Source organism: Electrophorus electricus, chromosome 3, assembly GCF_041902795.1.
Source record: "Electrophorus electricus isolate QZ-2024a chromosome 3, ASM4190279v1, whole genome shotgun sequence".
Classification (NCBI taxonomy): Eukaryota; Metazoa; Chordata; class Actinopteri; order Gymnotiformes; family Gymnotidae; genus Electrophorus; species Electrophorus electricus.
The window spans coordinates 34,872,891-34,895,125 of NC_137499.1; the positions used below are offsets into that span (position 1 = coordinate 34,872,891).

General features: G+C 40.8%; 3 protein-coding genes across 6 annotated transcripts; 1 reads left to right on the plus strand and 2 right to left on the minus strand.

The window, feature by feature from the left end:
• Positions 1-2,756: 2,756 nt before the first annotated feature.
• Positions 2,757-8,575, minus strand: tmem150b (transmembrane protein 150B). Its single transcript, XM_026998017.3, is given in 6 exon segments — positions 2,757-3,324; positions 3,748-3,933; positions 4,099-4,226; positions 4,332-4,399; positions 4,505-4,564; positions 4,642-8,575. Coding segments are annotated over 6 exon segments (696 nt in total). The 5' UTR covers positions 4,707-8,575; the 3' UTR covers positions 2,757-3,135.
• A 136-nt stretch (positions 8,576-8,711) lies between these two features.
• On the minus strand, positions 8,712-16,122 carry adsl (adenylosuccinate lyase). 2 transcript variants are annotated; one of them, XM_026998042.3, is made up of 13 exons: positions 15,857-16,122; positions 13,525-13,728; positions 13,296-13,340; positions 13,063-13,142; positions 12,788-12,959; positions 12,661-12,707; positions 12,477-12,567; positions 12,145-12,214; positions 11,473-11,620; positions 11,157-11,247; positions 10,804-10,893; positions 10,488-10,664; positions 8,712-8,921 (listed from the first exon to the last, which is right to left on the minus strand). In XM_026998042.3, the coding sequence occupies exons 1-13, from the start codon at positions 16,001-16,003 to the stop codon at positions 8,835-8,837; spliced, it is 1,449 nt and encodes a 482-aa protein (XP_026853843.2). In that variant the 5' UTR covers positions 16,004-16,122; the 3' UTR covers positions 8,712-8,834. The 2 variants fall into 2 exon arrangements, with proteins under 2 accessions (XP_026853843.2, XP_081567408.1); XM_081711282.1 differs by having other exon boundaries at positions 11,109-11,247.
• Positions 16,123-17,526: 1,404 nt separating this feature from the next.
• Positions 17,527-21,896, plus strand: si:dkey-110g7.8 (GTPase IMAP family member 8). 3 transcript variants are annotated; one of them, XM_081711283.1, is made up of 7 exons: positions 17,527-17,671; positions 18,273-18,657; positions 18,805-18,952; positions 19,393-19,456; positions 19,666-20,349; positions 20,595-21,176; positions 21,447-21,896. In XM_081711283.1, the coding sequence occupies exons 4-7, from the start codon at positions 19,411-19,413 to the stop codon at positions 21,497-21,499; spliced, it is 1,365 nt and encodes a 454-aa protein (XP_081567409.1). In that variant the 5' UTR covers positions 17,527-17,671; positions 18,273-18,657; positions 18,805-18,952; positions 19,393-19,410; the 3' UTR covers positions 21,500-21,896. The 3 variants fall into 3 exon arrangements, with proteins under 3 accessions (XP_081567409.1, XP_081567411.1, XP_026853782.3); XM_081711285.1 differs by having other exon boundaries at positions 18,273-18,570; XM_026997981.3 differs by lacking the exon at positions 19,393-19,456 and having other exon boundaries at positions 17,528-17,671; positions 18,273-18,435.
• The last annotated feature ends 339 nt before the right edge of the window (positions 21,897-22,235 follow it).

Sequence of the window (22,235 nt, forward strand, 5' to 3'; positions counted from 1 at the left end):
GTTCTGCATGTGTATCTCTGTATTATTAACCAGCTGCACCAGCCATCTCCTTTTTATCCCATACTGCACATCCAGCTCTGGTTCTGGCACACAGAATTTGCTGCAAATTAAAACATTCAGTCAACTTTTCAACTTTTTTGATCAACTAAAAATAAATAAACAGAGCAGAGCAAACTGAAATTCAAAGGCAAGCATCCAACAGGCAGAATAACAGATCGCACAAGGGCATTTAAATAGCAAGATATGATTCCCATGGCATTCCAGCACGTCTCTCTCTCTCTCTCTCTCTCTCTCTCTCTCTCTCGTTTTCTCTTTCTCTTACTTCACCCCTCCTTTCTCTTTCTCCATAACTGTTTTTCTCTTTGCTTATTTATCAATTTCTAAAAAACACTTAATGAACTAGTTAGGTCTCCACTGGAAGCCATTTCATTCCCACGTGGTTCAAAGGAGCTTGCCATTTTCCTTGTGTCTGTTTTGCTCCCTGTTAGCTACCCCCTTTCTCCTGTCTCTGCCTCTGAGAGCCATGTTTACAAATCCCTGCTATATTTTCCCATCAGAGAAATAACTATGGTTGTTTCATGTCCAAATAAGCACCCATAATGTCATGAAAGTAATAATAACAGTTGGCATGCTACACTACAGTGTGTATTCCCCTGTTTGCTTGCTTATTTAGTTGTTTGCAGCTGTTTGCAGCACTGATGACCAGAGCTGTTACAGATCACAAAGTCACTCTATATAGCTATGCTTTTGATTCAGGAACAGAAGCAGATGACCTGGCTGTCCCGGCATCAGAAACATACTGTATGCATGATCAAAGGCATTCCTTGACCGCAGTAGCCGCCTCTCAGCCCTGTTAATGTAACCCTATGGTCTTGGGCTACACTGACAGGTCAGCAAAAACCTCAATCAGGCAAAAAACCATGATCAGCTGCTCCACTTTGTCACACTGTAAGGCCGTCACACCAAGTCCCTGCCTGTGCTTCTTACGTTTACTGCCCACGTGGAGATTAAGTTTATGGCAACAACGTTAGGCCCTACCCAGAGGCACTAACGCAGTTACTGAGTCCATAATTTACAGCCACCTTCATCCAACCTGTTCAATGCCTACTCCATTCCTCCTTATCTCCTTTTCTCATTCACTTGATTTTGTTAGCCAGCTTGCTGGCGCCTACTTATCAAATTAAGAACTAAAAAAAAGAAGCTATTTAGCGTGTTTTGATGCAAACTAAAATTAAAAATGACCCACGATTTACTAGAAAGAAGCATGTAAACACTTTGTGTTTAGATTCATCAGTGACATGAGCTGCGCTCACGCTGGATTGCTTGTTTTATTAGGTACTTTTCTCCAAATAGGCTACAAATGTTTGGTCACGTGAATGAATACAGAAATTAATGAACTGACAGTAACTTGTTTTGTTTTCTACACATTTGTGCCATGTTTCCGAAAGTCTCTTTCGGTAATTAGTTCAAATGTATATAATCGCTGAAATATAACTTTGTGCTGTATTTGCAAAGTTTACATGAAAAGTATTTAAAACTGCCTTTACAAACTAAAACATCGACCGTTCAGTCATAAACGACCTGGTCACTAATAAAAGGTACCAAAATATTTCACATAACACACAGGGCACAGAATTGCAGCACAGTCAGCTAAATCCAGAGTACAACAGTGGTAGAAGCAGTACAGCTGATTATAAATTGTATAGCAGTCCATTATAAACAGCTATGTAATGGCTGTTATAAAGTGACCACTCTAACAAATTTATATTTAAAATCAATACATGAGTGTAAATGGCTATCTAAATGTAGATGCTAGTATCCTTCAGAGCTAGCACTTTATAATGAAAACACAGAATAGGGAACTTGCAAGCTACCGAGTTCATGTGTGTTAAGATACATGTTGAAACTTCAGATGCAATAAACTGAGACAAAACATTAACTGTAACTTCATGGGTTGTAGTGATTCTATCATAATTGCGCCACCACGCGTCTAATACGTGCTTGTACACATTATGTCAGCATCGGTATGGTAACACATGCGGCGTTAAGCGCCATCGTCATTTCTTTAAGGCTTATGAAGGCTAGAGTCCAGCACGTCACGTTGGGCACATTTGCGTCTTCACCGTTCACTTGCATATAATTGCATAACAACTATAGCCTGTCGTCATTTGATTCTCATAACGTTCCGCAGCGCCGATATCATGTAAAAACCACACGGTCAGACGGTTACTACCTCCCGCTTGAATTAAGTGCATAAAAGATCAGTATTGTCCTTAATACTGTCTGGAAAAACTGAAGATTTCTTATGTTTATGAGTGGACGCTGCACAGATAATGTGTGTGCTCAGGTCCTCATATAATGGCAGACTTCTCAAAGCTAAGGAGCAGCTGTCCTCCATGTATACCTGCCATACTCCAGCCCATGCCAAATTCTCCACAGCCCACGTTCTGACGGATGACGGAGTCCTCAGCAGGTAAAGCAGCATCAGAGCACACTGCACCACATAAACATGTTATGGTATTGGTAGCAAGCAACCGAATACACACCTCCTGCCTGTGTTGCTGCTAGCAGGAAAACATGCCATGACATTATTGTTTAATATGTTTTTTTTGTTTGTTTGTTTTTCTGCTCACTCTGTCCACAATGAAAAAGGCCAAAAGTCACTGCATGCTGACTAAAGATTCCAAGCAACAAGCATTTATTCAAATGCATACTTTTAAAATCTTTTTACAAGCAAACACTTGAGCACTGACAGCGTAGTTGACATATCTCAAGACAGTTTGATGACGATATGCAGAGAAAAATGGGAGATTATGAGGTATTCATGCACCTATGAGTTTGCATGGGGTGGAGGGGGGTGGTAAAAATGAGTTTATACTGCAAACACATGAAGCATCTCTGAGTTCCAATCTAGAAAAGCAGAGAATCATAAAGGGAACATCAAAATGACCTCCTTCTTAAAGATGGCAGTTAGGGTTAGAAATGGGATTTTACATTGCTTAGAAACAATTAAATACAAGGAAACCATTTAATAGCGCTTTTATTGGTGTGTACTGTATGTAATACTGTTGATATTGATCATGTGAGTTTGTCTGTGTATCACATGTCCAGCCATATCACCATATTACTCTAGCTCTATTGAAAGTGCTCCACAGGCAGTGCACTATTTGAACTACTGATTGCCCCTTGCTGCACACATAGGTTGTGGAATTCAATGTGCCGGAACTCAGCAGTGAAAATGGAGAACAGTGCAAAGAAGCACATTAGCACAGTCCACTCACATACAGCTGTTGCAGATCTGAGGCCAAGTTTATAGAACACACACTGAGATGTAGGTTAAGGGTCAAAAGAGGATGTTAAATGTATTTTGATGTGTGGTCGCTGTTAATGCAATTCCTTTCATACTAGCTAAACCAGCACTGTAGAAGTGATACAGTGAAAATGAAAAATGAAACTATGTGATACGATGAAAAATTTAAATTTGCTTATGATTGTATTGTTTAATTATGGGCCAGTCTTTAAGGCAAACAGTATGCCTTGGCTTGGATCAGAAATAATTTTGAAAATATTATACAAACAGTATTTCAGCTGATTAAAATGTAAATAATCTCAACCCTCTGCAGGTACAGTCTAACTGACACAGCTCAAAAATGTATCATGTCAGCTAAAAATGTCAACACCATTGAATCACCTTAACCCAAATAATCTGAAATTACTTTGATTTTATTTCTTGACTGCAGTTACCACAAGGATACTGACAACAACCAGGCAAGCGCAAAGACCGCAGAAGACAATGCGTGCAGGCCCTGCCCACCTCCTGTCATGTGAAGGCTCTGCATGGTAGGTGAGCCATACCTGAACCCAGAAGTAAGCCAAACCCATACTAAATGCCAGGAATTCGGCTGACAAGTGAGCACCCAGAACCACAGTTTGCTAAGGATGAGAAAAACAAACATTTAATCACTCATTCAGAATTGTCTGAGAACTGGAAGGGATTGTATAAAATATTAGACATAGGAATTTAGCAAACTAGGATAGAAAATTTACCATCTACCATCAATAATAAGTTTTCAGGGTCACACATGGACAGGGACGTACCTGAAAGTTTCCCAGGATAGATATTCCTGCTGTAGAGATGAACCCCAGAACAAAACTGACTGTGTTCACATGTGATGCACAATCCAAATCCCTCACCTGCTGGTACCTTATACAGACAATCCATAGAGCTAGAGGCAAAGAGAAAGAGAGTGAGAGAGAGAAGTAAGACTGAACACTGCTGTGGTATATATGTTAAATTGCTTATTGTGATGTACTGATGCAGTAGCACTCACCAAGTACAGAACAGATGTTACATATCTGTGAGAAGAGACAGCTCTGATGGTTATAGGAGCCACATGTGCTGATGAAACAGTAGGTTTTGTCAATTTTGCCAGTAGTTTTTAATGCCTGAATTATTTTCTAAAGCTATTAATATATTATAGAGCAGCTGAGTTATTAAGCCTACCTGATGTATGGGAACTAAACAGTCAGATCAATGGTCCCATTCAACACAGCTATTCCAAACCTGGCATGTAAACACACAGTAATGGAGTAGTGGAAAAGGCACAAGAATAATTTATGATAAAAAACAGAGAGACATACACAGCCCATATGCCAATAGTGCTGACCACTGCCAGGGAAACAGGAAGTAGTGCCCATGCCCACATGATACACTAATCAAATTGCCTGTCAACACACAAAGTGACACACTAATAACAGTAACAGCAGAGTCTCCTAGTTCAAGACATTGATATCCTCTTGTCTAACTACCATGCACCAGTGCATAATGTTAGCATTATCAGTGGTTTGTCATGTATGAGCACAACCTTATGCATCTATAGGTTGCAGAACTAACAATGAACATTGTAGATGTTGTGGATGCATAGCTTGATGTGATGTTTAATTTTTAAATTATTAGTAAGCTACTGTGCATCTCATTTTGTCACTTATGAATCCACAGCCAAAAATAGAAGGCCACATGTAGCCACTTACAGAGAGGAAAAGAATAATTGACACTGAGGCTGAGGGCATCAACATAAGATACTTCCTAACCTCACTGATTCATGGGTATTATTCACAGCCTTACCTATGTACACCCCCACCCCACCCATATGATCCTGTAGGACTTGTCCAGTCTGACAAGTGGTAATGGCTTTAAGTGACTTTGAACATGGCACGGTTGTTGGTGCTGTAGGGTTTATAGAGAATGGTCGAAAAAAGAGAAAAAATCCAATGAGCAGTGGTTCTCTGGGTGGTAATACCTTGTTGATGCCAGAGGTCAGAGGAGAATGGCCAGACTGACTTGAGCTGATAGAAAGGCAACAGTAACTCAAATAACCACTCATTACAGCCGAGGTATGCAGAAGAGCATCTCTGAATGCTCAACACATCAAACCTAGAAGCAGATGTGCTACAGCAGCAGAAGCCACACCAGGTGCCACTCCTGTCAGCTAACAACAGGCAACTGGAGCTACAGTTTACATGGGATCACCAAAATTGGACAACAGAAGATTAGAAAAATGTTGCCTGGTCTGAGTCTTGATTTCTGCTACGATAGATAGTAGGGTCAGAATTTGTTATAAGCAACATGAAGTCATGGATCCAGCCTGCCTCTCATCAAGGGTTCAGGCTGCTACTGGTGGTCTAATGATGTGGGGGATATTTTCTTGGCACTTTTGGGCCCTTATTACCAATTAAACATCATTTAAACTCCACAGCCTATCTGAGTATGGTTGCTGACCATGTCCATCCTTTTATGACCACAGTGTATCTATCTTCTGATGGCTGCTTCCAGCAGGATAATGCACCAAGTTACAAAGGTCAAATCACATCAAACTGGTTTCTTGAACATCACAGTAAGTTTGCTGTACTCAAATGGCCTCCACAGTCACCAGATCTCAATCAAACAAAGCGGTCAAATCTGCAGCAACTGTGTGATGCTGTCATGTCAGTATGGACCAAAAATGACCAATGTGTGATCTATGCTGAGATAAAATGAAAGCAGAAGAGAGCAACTACCGTTAAGGGCATTGTTACAAGACCAAAACAAATAATCTAATTAATGTTAGTCAAAATGACTGACTGAAATACAATGAGATGAAGAAAATGTTCTGAGTCCAAATCACCTGCAATAAAGAATTACACTGCCTGGCCAAAAAAAAAGGTCACACACTCTAATATTTCGTTGGACTGCCTTTAGCTTTGATTACGGCATGCATTCACTGTGGCATCGTTTCCACAAGCTTCTGCAATGTCACAACATTTACTTCTGTCCAGAGTTGCATTACTTTTCCCTAACATCTTTTATTGATGATGGGAGATTTGGACTACTGTGCAAAGTCTTCTCTAGCACATCCCAAAGATTCTCAATGGGGTTCAGGTCTGGACTCTGTGGTGGCCAATCCATGTGTGAAAATGATGTCTCATGCTCTCTCAACCACTCTTTCACAAATTGAGCCCGATGAATCCTGGCATTGTCATCTTGGAATATGCCCGTGCCATCAGGGAAGAAAAAATCCATTGATGGAATAACCTGGTCGTTCACTATATCCAGGTAGTCAGCTGACCTCATTCTTTGGGCACATAATGTTGCTGAACCTAGACCTGACCAACTGTAGCAACCCCAGATCATAGCAGTGCTCCCACAGGCTTGTACGGTAGGCACTAGGTATGATGGGTGCATCACTTCAGCCACCTCTCTTCTTACCCTGATCACTCTGGAACTGGGTAAATCTGGACTCATAAGACCACATGACCTTCTTCCATTGCTCCAGAGTCTGATCTTTATGCTCCCTAGAAATTGAAGCCGTTTTTGCTGGTTAGCCTCAATGACAAGTGGTTTTCTTAAGGCTACACAGCTGTTTAGTCCCAATCCCTTGAACTCCCTTCGCATTGTGCATTGTGGAAATGCTCTTACTTTCACTATTAACCATATCCCTGAGTTCTACTGTTGTTTTTCTACCACACGTTAAAGTGATCGCCGATCACGATCATTCAAGATTTTTTTCCGATCACATTCCTTCCTCGAAGATGATGTTTCCCCACTGTCCTTCCACTTCTTAATAATGCATTGGACATCCAGATTTTAGTAGTTTCAGCAATCTCCTTAGATGTTTTCTCTGCTTGAGGCATGCCAATAATTTGACCCTTCTGAAACAGATTAACATCTTTTCCACAACCACAGGATGTGTTTTTTGATATGGTTGTTTAACAAATGAGAAGCTACTCACTGCATCAGTTAGGGTTAAATAACTTGTTGCCGGCTGAAACAATCACCCATGCAGTAATTATCCAATGGGAGGCGCTTGCCTATTTGCTTAGCTTGTGATTATCATTTAGGAAGGTTATGAACGAACAAAATCATTTAGACCAATTATATGCATATTAGGGTGTTTTCTGTAGTCTAATAAATACTATACCAGAATAAAATGCACATTAACATATATATTAATCAAAATCAAAATCACAAATAGCTACGAAACAAAAAGGAATTAGCAAAACATGAAGAGAGAAAAAACAAATTCACCTTACATTTCACTTCGTTGAGTGCATTCAAATGTCTACGAGTTTTAAATAGTTCTTCCTCTGCCTGAGTCAAGATGCATGTTACCACAGTGTAGATTACATTTATCTCACACTTTTATCCAAAGCATCAGACAAGTGAACACCACTTAAGCAATTGAGGGGCTTGCTCAGGGGCCTAACAGTAGCAGCCTGATAGTGGTGGGGCTTGACCCACCAACCTTCCAATTACAAGTCAAGTACCTTAACCACTGAGCTACCACAGATTACACTGAGGTGCTATTGAAGTGTCATCTTCAATACGAACTACACAATAAGCGTTTCAACTGAGATTTAGTAATAGTTTATCTTATGGGATATTAAATATTATAGTTGTACTCCCCCAAAATGAAAAAATAAAAACAATGCACCAACTGTGGAATGTTATTGACCGCAGATTAAGGACGTCAAACAGAGACTATATTTTTGCAGTATTATGGTAATGTCTTACTCTTTCATCTACTGTGGGCCAGAAGCAGATTTACAACTTTATTTCCGATGTATTCTCTGCAGCTCAAAGAAGCGTATCTGCAAAAATAGTCTAACCTAATCTTAACATTCTTGATAAACCACACAATCCCTGCTATCACTTTGCTTTGTACACCGTTACACACATCAATGGTCTAACCAGCGGCAGCTCTCTGACCCAGAAACGCAGAAGAATATCGTAGCATGCAATAAGTTAAAAAACGCTTACCAATTTCCAGCTAACACGCATGTGTTAGACAAGCTGTTAGTTAACATTGGTATCAGGTTTTTAGCCTCTACAGAAAAAAGACATTCGTGCTTGTTGCTACCATAGTAACACAATTGTTTAACTTTAGTGTGGATCGGTGATATGTTGTCATCGAGGCTGTGTCTTGGACACTGTACTTTTGGATGGTATAGCTAATCAATCTCAAAACTCCACATAGTTCCAGCACAACTAGACACCTGAGCTAATTAATTAGAATATATACTATTAGTGATAAGTGGGATTAGTGATAACTTAATTCAAACAATCAAAGATGAGAAACTAAACACTGGTAGTTTTTCAGGTCTTGATTATCTCTTCGACTGCATCACTGTAAATGTGCTTAAAAAAATTCCATATTGACATATGGAAAAACAGCAATATTTAAATAATGTTTATTCAGAACAGAAAGAGCAGCATACAGCAAAATACGATGATCTGATAACATTCTGTTGCCTTTCCACTTTGGCGGGCTTTGTAGAGACATTTGTGAGCGTGTGCCTCAGAGTTCCAGTTCAATCTTAACATCCATTTTACTCTTATATGGCTCGAGCACAGGCTTGACTTCCTCAGAAAGAAACCTAGACACCTGAGAGAGGCAGGATAAGTATATTATATGTACACGTACATAAACACGCAAGCACGTACAAAGAGTATCCAGGTGAGTATCTGCTGTGCACTGTAGTAGGAGATGTAGATATTCAAAATTGTAGTGAAATACACAAGACTTCCAGAGGAAAAAAGTTCCCATTTCAGCGAAAGGTCCTTCATTACCTGTGCAAGCAAATTGCTTCTGAATTTGTAAGAGGAGGAATCCATTTATATTAGAAAATGCAGTTGCTTAAATGTATCTTAAATTTAAAGCTAAATAAATTTAAAATGTTAAAGAATAAATGTTTAAAATTTGTGGTCAAACGATATGGGTTTTCTAAGGGCCAATGCCGTTGCCAATATTTAAAGAGCAGGGTGAAAGCTGATAAAATACCGTTGAATTAACAACAATAATAATAATAAAAAATGAGACGCACATTTGCTGAATTTAAATGAACATTATTTAATTATAGTTAATTCTTAGTTATTTCCTGTGCTGTCTGTACTCTCTGAAGTGTACTCATTTTAAATAAATAAATAAATAAATAAATAAATAAATAAATAAATAAAGATAACTAAATGAATGCCCACAGGTAAAAAAAATAAGCAAAACAAAACAATAGCAGAGTGCATGAGAGGTATAGTACAGGGTTCTAACTTTCACCACCTTCCCAAAACTCCCAAAGCATATTTTTGTGATTGTTTAGGTTTGTTGACAGATTCATTACAAGCCAAATCTAAGCAGTCAACAAATGAGGGAAAAAAAAACCCAACAAAAAAACACCTTAGCTACAAGCCCATAATGTTCATTCTCCAAAACTTTGTTGTCAAGTTGATAACATTAATGCCAGCTTTCAGAGTCCTGTCAGCATAATCCAACAAGTTAAATGTCCCATTAGCCAATGCAAGTGACTAACTGAGTATTTTATAACCCATCAAATTAATTACTTATGATAGCAGATGGTTGAGATGAGACGAGAACAGTTTTTGAACCCTGCATCTTAGCTCTCTAGGTAGTTCAGCTGGTTGAAGCCTTGCAAACATTACAATTCCCCAATAACATAATTCCTGTTCTCACAAAATGAGGGGAATCAATCCAATTATAGAGACAGTAAACATTGTATATGTTATTATTAGGAGTGACCAATTAAATATATTAAGCTTTGAAAGATGGGAATTAAAGGAATTCCTGTTTTCTGGAAACGTTACATCCAGCATTGGCACACAATATTTCACAGCACACACTGACGTCTGCCTGTTGAAAGGTAAAATGGGCACAAGGGGGAGCTCTAACAAACGTTGCTCCAGAGCAGCCAGCCTGTCAGGGTTGTCGGCCTTGTTTGTAGGCTTTTTTTTTTTTTTTTTTTTTTTAAATTAAATTATCGGCCTTGTGAGCACAGGCACTGGCCGATGCTAGTTCCCACAATGGCAATAATGGGCTTGATATATTGGTCAACCACTAGTTTAAATGTCCTGTTTCTCTGCAACTGTGTACTTCATTACAATTTTCAATCCATCCATCCCACGCATGTGCGCGCGCACACACACACAGGCTTGCGATTACCTGTTGTGGGGCTCGACCAGTGAACGTTTTGGGATCCAGCAGGGCATCTAGTTGGTTGAGTACAGGGGTGAAGTAGGGGTCAGCCTGCACTCGGTCCAGAAGGTCATTATCCCCACCGTCCTGCTTTACCACGGCTGCTGCCTGCTGAGACAGCACTCTGATCTTCTCATGACACTCCTGCTCTCGAGTGGCCGAAAAGGACAAAAATATGTGGTTAAGTTTGTCAAAATGGGACAGTTTTCACTGATGGCTTAGATGCACGTAAATATTGAATGCTTAGTAAACTAGTGAGCGAATAGAAGGCTGTGGCTCTTACCTGCCTGTTCCCTCCTGCCTTAACCATAGCCATAATAATGTTCTCAGTGGCCATGAAGGGCAGCTCCTGCCGGATGTGCCTCTCAATCACCTGCAGAAGGTGTCAAACAGAAGAAACAGGTGCTGAGTGCAAGAGATGATAGAAAGACAAGCACAAACAAGGAACAGTAAAGCAAAAAGGGCAGAAGTTAGAAATGTTAAAACTATACACAAGAATGAAGCGTAAACTGAGAATAGAAAACAAGTGCAGTTGATTTTAAACAAAAATAAATGACGTAAATTTGATGGTAAATATTAACATTTTACTTCTCCAGACTGCAAACATGCCCTTGAGCACACCCCACAATCGCACACCTTTGGGTAGACCACCAATCCTTCAGTGATGTTCTGCAGGGTGCTGAGGATGATGTCAGCTGTGAGGAAGGACTCGGGCAGAGAAATTCTCCTACACAAAATTGAGGACACACGCACTTAAAAAAAAAAAACCCATAATAATTTACAGCAACTTCCTAAACGCAAATTAGAAATGAGGACCTTGGCAAACGTTTTGCAGTCAGAGCCTGAGGAAATGCTTAGACATCGAAAACATGGACAAATCTGTCAAACATTTAAAAGATAAATCATGCAGCTAAAAATGACTAAAGAGAGAAGTACGCACAAAGGGAATCACCTGTTTGCACTATCATCCAGAGTTCTTTCCAGCCACTGCACTGAGGCTGTCTGGAGCGCATCAAACACCAGCGCCACCAGGTGGCGCGCCAGGCTACAGCAGCGCTCAGCACGCATTGGGTTCCTCTTATATGGCATAGCACTTGAACCTGCATGCACATTATACCTTTACATATTACAAATTATCTTAAAATTTAGAGGCAACTTCAATCACCTAAATATGCTGCGTTGTTCTCCAGTTTGAAGCAAAACACTTGTGTTGGGTAATTCCCCTGTCTCTCAAGCAATGCGAGTTAGCACATTGTGTTAATGTATCCATGGGTAGATGAATAATCGTAGAACAGGCATATGTTGGGCATGCTGTATGGTACTCTATGTCTCCTGTAGTAAGAAGCACCAAGTGGTCACAGTAAATGGTACATACATGTTTTTTGGACTTTAATTCAGATTTGATTAGGAAGTGTGTGTGTGTGTGCGCATATGTAGCAGTATCAAAGTAGCATTGTTATTTATTTTCAGGTTCTTTACGGTCATTTTAGCATTTTAATGATTTGATGATGTAAGCCATGTAAGCATGTATAAGAACATCGAGAGAGATAGACCATATTTTACCAATACCTTCACTGACATGCACACTGATGTATCTCTCTCACACAAAAACCACTTTACTTGCCTATCTGCTCTTTCTCAAATGGTTCTTCAATCTCTTTTTGATTTGCCAGCAGTCGGATATCAGTACAGATCTACAAGACGACACATAGAACAGAAGAGGTGAGCAGTGGTACTGCAAGGATACAAACTGCTACACCACCAAGGTCCCACTACTCATTTTGGGTGGGAGTAGTGTCAAGGAGGCACGTGTTACTGTTTTAGGTCACATGTACACAGTGTAGGAAACACTTAACTTTTGGGTTTACCTAATAAACAGCAATATTAGGGTGTGTTACATTCAACTGATGTAATTCACAATAAAAACCACCTCTAAATTTTATGTGCAAGAATAACCTTGTGTACAGTGGCTCCTAGGCTGGCCAGCACAGACAAAGAGTCGATGTCCACCTTACGGCTGTATGTTTGCCCTGTGACCAAGTACGACCTGAAGAAGACAATAAGTGCTCAAAACAATTTATTTAAGAAAAAAATATACCTACTATGGTGTACAATAATGTTAACACACACACACACTCACTTTTTAAAACCAGCCATTTCAGTAACCATTTTATCCAGCTCCTCCACCTGAGAGAGACATGAGAGAATAAAAACTGTAGTTGCAGACACACACCCAGTTTAAAAAGAGAGAGGGCTGCTCAGGACACCTTATCATGGTCTCCCTGGAAGAGCTGCAGGAAGCTGGCCTGTGTGCCTGTGGTGCCTTTCACCCCCCGGAAACGCAGGTCATCTCGTGCCCTCTGAAGGTTCCGCATGTCCATGACCAAATCCTGCAGCCATAGAGATGCACGCTTCCCTACTGTGGTCAGTTGTGCTGGCCTGGGGCAATTTAAAAACACAAAAAGCTATTAAATCCACACAAATCCCACCACATAACCACACTGTATTGTAGCAGTAGTGGGGAGAGTGTAAACCCACTCACTGGTAGTGGGTGAAGCCAAGAGTTGGCAGGTCTGCATACTTCTCAGCAAAGTTAGCCAGTCTATCAATAACACAGGCCAGCTACAGAGAGAGGATGAGACAGAACATGTAAGGGAACGTGAGAAAGAGGGAGAAACGGGGAGAAAGCACAAGAGCAAGAAAGAATAAGCAAGTGAGGATAGCGATGATTGATGGGAATATTCACTTGAACAACAAAGTATAAACAGAGCTCACCTTAGGCAGTAGGATGTCAAATCCATCACGCAGCATAATCAAATCCTAGTGAGAGAAGAGACCAGCTCTGTATTACAGTCTTGTTCAATGGAATATTTTGGCAGTTTATCTGACTATTTCAACCAGTACAAACCTAATTTAAAAATGGTCATTAATATATGAATGTGAATGTATAAAATGTCTGCTAGAGTTATGGTGTACATGGCCCTAGGTGTGAGTACCCACTCACGGTGTTGTCTCCCACGTAGCAGGAAGTAGCACCCAGATGAATGATGGGAGCAGCAGTAGGGCAGCAGTGGGCAAAGGTGTGCACATGGGCCATGACATCATGACGGAGCTTACGCTCCTCCTCAGCCGCCCTGGCGAAGTCAATGTCTTCCGCGTGGGCCTCCATCTCAACCAGCTGTGCATCTGTGATGGGCAGACCCAGATCCTGCAGTGAGAGAAAGAGAGCGAGAGAGTGAGTCTGACTCAGAGTGTAGACAGTGTAGAAGCTATAAGATGATCAACCAAAATAAACAAAATACTGAAATTACTATATAAAACAACCAACAATAGCAGTGTAAACAATCATCATACGCAGTAGAACAGAGGTACAGAATAACACTGCTGACTGCCACGCCATCAACACCAGTGATGGATGTGGGCTAGGATACCGCCAGGCAGGCCAAACCTAGAGCAAGGGCCTTGCTCAGGGGCCCAGCAGCAGTGGGGCTAGAACCTGCAACCTCACAAGTCAAGCACCCTAACCACCGAGCCACCACATGCCCTCCCCAGACTGTAGCTACAATGCCTGTGAATGGGATCCTTAGACCACACAGAACCTAGCAATGTAAATGGGTGCTACCAGTGACTGCTATGTTCAGTATAGCGCATCACTGACTCCTATGTGCAACCCACTTTACATATTCCCAGTACTGCGTACTGGTAAAAATAAATGCACCATCTGTTCATTGTGTATTGCTCCTGTCCTGTATTTATTTAATGTATGACATTATTGCACTGTATTGTATTGTTTGCACTTGTATTGTATTGTTTGCACTCATGTAGTGTGTTGTCTGTTGCACTTGTTTTGTTTTGTGTTGCACCATGGTCCTGGAGGAACACTGTTTAGTTTTTGCTGTGTACTTGTATATAACTGAAATGACAATAAAAGCCTTTTGAACTTGAACTTTGAACTAACTGCTATACAACTTCCTCTCATTACTGAGATGTTACCTAAATAAATTAGTACAGCAATTAGTTGCTTAAACATATTACTGCCACATTTTCTGGCATTGGCCACGATTGGCCGTTGGCTACCTTTGCTGAGAGTGAAAGGCCAGTCCCTATGGACACTCTTCTTACATGGACATTTATATATAGATATTTTAAACTGCACACACATACAAACTCAAACTCACACACAGCATAACAATCTGAATAAGTGGTAAACTTTCAAACAGACTTTGCACCAACTGTCTATTACCTTCTCCTCATTGTGCATTGAGAATTAGACTGATGTATCCACAAAAGGCACGATTCTGTATTAGACCAACAACAAATTAGTTGAAAGGATTACACACCCTGTGTCTATCTAGCACTGTCACTAACAGAGGAGAGTCATACATGTGACCTGAAGGGCATTCGACATTTAGCCAGTGCTAATAAAAACACACTGTTGTCTTAATTTGAGGCAGCAGTGACCTAAATACAGCAGGAAACTGCATACTAACAGCTCTGCTACCAAGGAATCCAATACCAAACTACCCATCCAAACAAACAAAAAAAAAAACCTCTGCCCCTCTGAACTCTCCCTTAGTACACCTTATAATCTGTAGTAGAGCAAATTCCTTACCCATCAGACAGAGATAAAAAAAAAAAAAAAAATTCTAAAGATAAAAGTTATGTGCTTTGATCATACCTGGTAAATTAAAGGAAACAAAGCACAACACATACACACAAATGACCAGATCAAATCTGGTATGAATGTCAGGGAGTGCCTGCAATGTAAGGTATGAATGTCAGTGAGTGCCTGCATCCTCAAATGTGTGCTGATGAAGTAAATGTCTTGCAAATAAATAAATAATAAAAAAAATGTGTGTGTGTGTGTGTAATGATGGGAGTTCACTTAAGAGATTTGAGTAAGTTTACATCCCCTCGATGGGATTTAAGTTCAGGAGGCTGACCCAGTCAGCATGGTTTTAGGTTTAAGTTTAAACTCGTAGGTTGTGAAATGAGAAGAATTTGTGAACGCTGAGCTCAGGCTAACCTGCCACTAACCAATGCTGTGCAAACACAAAAACCTGCAAAATGCAAATATTCACCAGATCAAGTGAGCACACCAATTAAATCTCTTCTCACCGAGTGAGAGGACGTCCTTAAACCTATTAATAGTAGCAGGCAACTTGAGAACAACTCCCTCAAGGTCGACAACTTCAATCTCTAAATTTGGAACCAGAGAAACCTAGATAACAGTTAGCTAGAACAATGCTGTGTCATGGTTTTGACTCAATATAGGTTAGCTAGAGAATCAATATAAATAGATAGCTAGCGAGCTAGACAAAAACAATCTTTCAAACCTTTTCTGCCTTAGCAAGGAAGATCCACAGCTTTCTCCAAGTTGTAAATTTCTTTCTGTCGCTGAAGTTATAAGCCATTTCCTTGCTGGCGTAGCGGGACACCAACGGCGACCGATATTTCATGAACTCATCCACGGAAGCTTCCATTTCTAAGGAAGACCGATATCAAATTGAGAGAATCACACGTTTATTCGTCTCCAAAGAAGCGCATGGAGCATGTGGAGCTGCTTCTTCTTCTATGCACCCTCATCTCTTCTTTGTTTAGGACATTTTGGCAAACGTAAAACCTCCAATCTGTATTACTGCCACCTAATGCGGAGAAGCACACATAACAGCCAGACCAGCGGTGAATATTTAATTACCGTGATTCGTACAGAGATCAGTCAGAAACCTTACCAATTATTTATGACTCAAAGAACAGAAAATGTTTCACAGAGAAAAAAAAGTATTGGCAGGCCTAGTTTGTGTATCTGCTTTTGCTAACGGCATAGTAAATGAGGTGGATGGACGAGGATTTGAGGTAAATGTCCCTGTACTTTAGGATGTAAAGATCCCTGAGTCCGTGTTTATGAATTGTCTTCCTCAGCTCAACCCACAGCGCGATGAGATTTTGCTAAAAGTATCGCAAACATCTGATTATGTGCTCAGTGAGTCATGAAGATTTGAATAAAGCCTTTCCACGATCTTTTTTTGTGGGATATTTTAGCCATATAAAATATCCCACAACAACCCAACTGTAGCTGTCAGCCACAGCCAAACCTAATACTTTACACAGAGAAATTATGCCTTGAGATTTACAGAGCAAGATGATGCCATATATAGTTAATAGCGTCCCACAATCAATAAAAGCAAAAGTTTTACAATATGAAATTTGTATGCTTTATTTCAGGGTGGGAATATCCTTATCTGCATTAGCCTACATCTTTTTATGTCCTGCCAGAAACCTTTTGTTTTATCTTGTTTATATATTCTCTAATCTTAATATCTTTGATATTGAACGATTGATATAATATTTCTTACCAACAAGGGGACAATAAATGGGAAAGGATTTAAGATTCAGCAAATAAAATGCACGTACAACAACCACAGACTTACATCTGTCTTGTACTTAAACACACTGTTATTGGTATTATTATTATTATTATTGTGTACTATTATTAGGGACACCAAGCATATAGGTGTTTTTATTTATTTATTTATTTATTTATTTTACGCCTACCTTTTAGTATGCATTCCCTGCGAGTTGCATTACTTGTCAGTTTTTTGACCACCAAAGTATTGCTGACTGGATATTATTTGTGTGGCAGACAATTCACAATACTGCATTAGCACTGACATTGCACTAGCGTGGTTGTGTCGTGTTTGTAAACGTTTACAGAGCACAGTAATGTTGCTGGAGTTTTTACATGTATCAGTGTTATCGCTGGGTTGTAAATGGTCCACCACCAATGAACGAAAAAGAAAAGGAACATTATACCAATGTGAAAGTATGTGTACTGTGTCAAAGTGTACTACATTTTTACATTTAAGTATTAAAAGTGAAATATAAAAGAGCATGCCTGAAACTGGAACGCGTGTCATTAAAGAAAAGTTAATGTATGAATACCGAGAGAGTCTGGGCAAGACAACGTTGGGGGGAGGGGGCGGTGTTGGCGGAAGAGTAAAAAAAACTGTCAAGTAAATGTAGTTTAGTAACAATATTAATGTTAATATACAGTTATATCGAGTAAGGTACAAATGCTCTAAAATTCCACTTAACTATAATAAGGGAGAATTAACTACTTCGCACCCTTGTCTGCAACCCAGCCTGTAGAGGTAAGTCGGGGGAACATTTTGACGATAACATTTTGACATTTTGCCCAAGAAGTCACTTAAAAAGTGAACCTACAATGTGTTTCTAATAAAGTGGCTGTTGAGTGTACGTCAGAGTTTGTTTGTAACGGTTTCCAGAGGTGCCAGTAATTGTGTGTGCAACCCTAAACAATAACCTTTGTCCGCACTCCTTCCGATTTAGTCAATCTGGACATGGCAGAAAACTAAAAACAAATGACGTAAAGTCAACCGTTCCGCCTACTTTTCTTTCTTCTGTCTCGTAGGCTACTGATCTAGGTTGCCAGGTAATTAAAACTCGCATCAATATAGCCTACATTCATAAGACAGTTGATTTTCATTTTCTAATGTTTACACCTTTACGTGTTCACCCACGACTGCGTTTTCAGTTTAGCCCAATGTACCAGGAAAACCGCAAACTGGCAGATCTGCTAACCTATACAAGCACAACTCGAGTCATATAGACTAGACGCATCAATTCGTGTGATTAATTAAACGAGCCGTTCAGGAAGATCGATTCCTTCACAGATCTACCATCCTCATTATATTATTCATTCATCCACTAAACCCCTTAATTCCAATTCAGGAGGGCTGGAGCCGATCCCAGCAGCACAGGACTCAAGGCAATCACCACGGACAGAATGCCAGTCCACAAACATGGGAATTTAGAGACTCCAGCCGACATAACACCCACGCCTTCGGAAGGTGTAAGGAAACCGGAGAACACCGCGGAAACAGGCGCACTGAGAGTACGCGCAAAGTTCACATGCAATGGATGGGATGGAAATACCCCTCACTCCCCATTACCCTGAGGAGTTCATTTCGCAAGTCATGCATTACATTGACTATAGCTGCAGATAAAAGTACTACCTGCTGCCACTAGGGTACTACTTGTTTGCGCATTGGAACTTGTAGAAATATTTGCTATTTTTTTATTCATGTTTGCAAATAGTGATTCACACTTACAAATGGTTAGTCATCTTTACACATCATATTTTAGGTTACAAACACATATTTCTGGTATGGAACAGCCTTTATGTCTAGTCACTGCTCTCACATAGATTAATTTTGGATCACTCCTCTCTGTCTGCTGCATGTGCTTTTCCTTATTTTCCCAGGGTTCTACAGACCTGGAAAAGGGGGATGAGGGGGAGCAGAGACAGAAAGCGGAAACAGATACAGTAGAGCAGTAGAGCAGGAGGGGGAGACAGAGAGAAACTGCAGCCCGACACAAAATGGCTACGGTCTCCTCCAGCATGAACATTGGTAAGTGGCTACATAAACATTACCTTCGCTCTGTGCATCCTGGGAGTGTGGTTACATGTCTGAATGACACACAGCTGGCATTTGCTACATTTACTCCCTTCACCTCAGGGGGCTGCTTTGTACACCGTAGCTCTGAGGAGGGCTGCCGTTCTGGAATGAGTTTGTCACTTATAGCACAGTGACTAAAATCAGTATAGCTTGGTAGATGAGTAAAATGGTCCTAGATTCATATGCTACTGTGATATTTCTTCGATGTTTGCAGCAGGAGTGTAAGTGCAAGACCCTGTATTTAGTCTAAACCTTACAATACTGATTACAGAGGGAATGTAGCTAGATTCTCTAGATGAGTAGTACACAGCTTATGGCTGACACAAACCTATGCAGATAACATAGTTGTTATGTAGAGTAACAAACTTTAAGGGTTGCTATTTGTCTAACAGTGGAACTCTCAGGGATAGATGGATATATTCTACATGATGAGTATGTTTTGCATACTCATGAGAGGTATGCATATATTTTTGTCCTTTTACTTGTGTATTATTCAAAACTTAAAATCAGACTATCTCATGCTATTGAATGCTTCCTGCTCCCCTCCCTGAAACCTTTTTGGTTCATTCTCTCTCTCTCTCTCTCTCTCTCTCTCTCTCTCTCTCTCTCTCTCTCTCTCTCTCTCTCTCTCTCTCTCTCTCTCTCAAATTGCTCATATTTACTAGTGCTGTTTGGGTACCAGGGCTCTGGCAAGAGCTCATCCTGTATCTCCATCATTGGCCAAGAGGAGTTCCATGGCACACAGCCCACCAAAGAGCCCCTCCTCTGCACAAAGACGCTTGACTGCAAGAAGCTCACGCTGGTTGACACCCCTGGATGGAACCTGGAGGATGACAATGCAGTTGCCATGGAGAAACTGGACGGGGAGAGCTATACATCTGCCCACATCAGACACCTGTGCTACCCAGGTGTGCACACCCTGCTGCTGGTCATCCCCATTGGGGAGCCCTTCACTGAGCGGCACAGGCAGGGCATGGTGGAGCGCCTGGAGACCGCAGGGACAGACGTGTGGAAGTTCTCCATGGTGCTGTTCACTGGTGCTGACCGGCTGTGGGGCAACGGGGTTGAGGAGTTTATCGCGGAAGGGGGCTCGGCCCTCCAGAGGCTGGTAGAGAGATGCAGGAACAGGTACCATGCTCTGGATAACACCTGCTCGGAGAACAGCACACAGGTCAGAGAACTGCTTCAGAAGGTAGAAGACATGGTGCAGGAGAACGAGGGCTCATTCTTCATGATGGATGATGGTATTCGGGCTCCCTGGTCTGGACAGATCCCAGAACGCCATGATCTGCTATACGGGATGATCACCAGTGATGTGGTGTCACCAATATTTAGATCACCACCACGAGGTGAGTACTGGTTATCTATTAGATGCACTTTCCAAGAGTTATGATTCAACCCTACACTTTAATCCAAAAAGCTTTTTGGATTTCCTCGAAATATGATTACAATAAAAGCATTTTATATACAATTCATGTTTCCCTTTGTCTCTCCTTGGCTGTCCACTGCATCTGTTTGATCTACTTCTCTCTGTTCTTCCTCTTCTTTTATCTCTGTCTGTTATTCTCTCTCTCTCTTTGTCTTCTGCTGCCAGAGTTGAGGATGGTGTTAGTAGGGTGGCAAGGTGCCGGGAAGAGTTCAGCAGGAAATGTGATCTTGGGTGGACGTAGGTTTGAGTCAGGTTGCCGCACCGAGGTCTCGTCGCGCCAGCAGGCATACGTGAGTGGCTGGCGCATCACTCTCGTGGATACTCCAGGCTGGGATTGGTTTTCCTTCCGGCGGACTCCGGTGCATGTCAGGAAGGAGATCAAAAGAGGGGCACGACTGCTTCACCCTGGCCCACATGCCCTCCTTTTGGTCATCCCTGTAATATCTACCCTCACATCCAGAAAGAGGCGTGCTCTGGAGAACCACCTGGAGATGTTTGGAGAGGAGGCATCTCTTCACACGATCGTGCTGTTCTCTTGTGGCGATTGGCTGGGCTGTACACCAATTGAGGAGCACATCCAAAGGGACGGTGGGCAGTACCTGAATCTGATAGAGCACTGCTTGAACTACTATCATGTGTTGGACAGCGCCACTGCAACCAGAGGCCAAGATCAGGTCACTGAACTTCTGCTTAAAGTGGAGGAAATGGTGGCTCAGAATGAAGGAAGACCATTCCTCCCCGTCAAGTGTGAGTCTACGTTTTTATTTCCTAATGCAAGCTTTAAAAAAAGAAGCATGCATATTAATTTTGAGCAGAAAGTAAGTCGACTTCTTTCTGCCATTAGATCTTTTTTTTTTTTTTATTATTCATTCATTCATTTAACCTGTGTCACAAGCAAATGTCAAGAGTCAGTTTAATAATTGATTATTATTGGATCTATAGTGCTACATTACATAAAGTCTTAGACTCTGGACTCATACAATATAGACTGTGATTTTGTTTTCCTGTGTTTTGCAGTAAATGAAGAACAGGAGGATGAGGCAATGTGTGGAAAATGCGCACTCCTGTGAACAAACGAATGGCATGTCTTAGAACTCAAATTCAATTAAATTGCAGTTATGCAGAAGAGAAAAAAATATAAATAAATGAACTTAAATGAGTTTTGTCAGTGAGTTCCCTCACTAGACTGGTCTTATAAGGGTTTATGAAGACATATTAATTTGGAATTGTTTACCTTAACTTTTGTAAAGGTGTCATTATTAAGGTATTTATTTTTCTGAATTGCATACAGGACTATGTAGCTGCATGTTTTCAGCAATATACAAATATGTCACATTTGCCATGACTACACATATCTCCCAGATTGATTAACCAGCCTGAAGGGAAACACATGTTGTTAACACTTTTGCTACTGCGTACTTTGCACTTGATATTTTCAAATGAATAAAGTTTGATTTTTAAAGTCAATTGTGTACCGGTCATGTGGAGTGGTAACCTGCATCATAATGTATATTAAGGCTACAAGCATGACCAAATGTTATTGCCTACCACTGACCAATCAAAGGGGAAAACCTTCTAGAATCATCTGCAAGCAAAGATAAGTATAAGATAAATGTGTGTCCATATTTTTTGGACCTGCTTTAGATTTAATTCACTAAGTATATTGTGCTTTGGTGTGCAATCTTGTTCTCACACCCTGGACATTATGCACTCGGTAATGACTTTATTAGAAACACCTACTCTGCACCTTTATTCGCTGTTCATTTTATAATATTGTAGAAGTAAGCAGTTAGAGACTGTACCCCA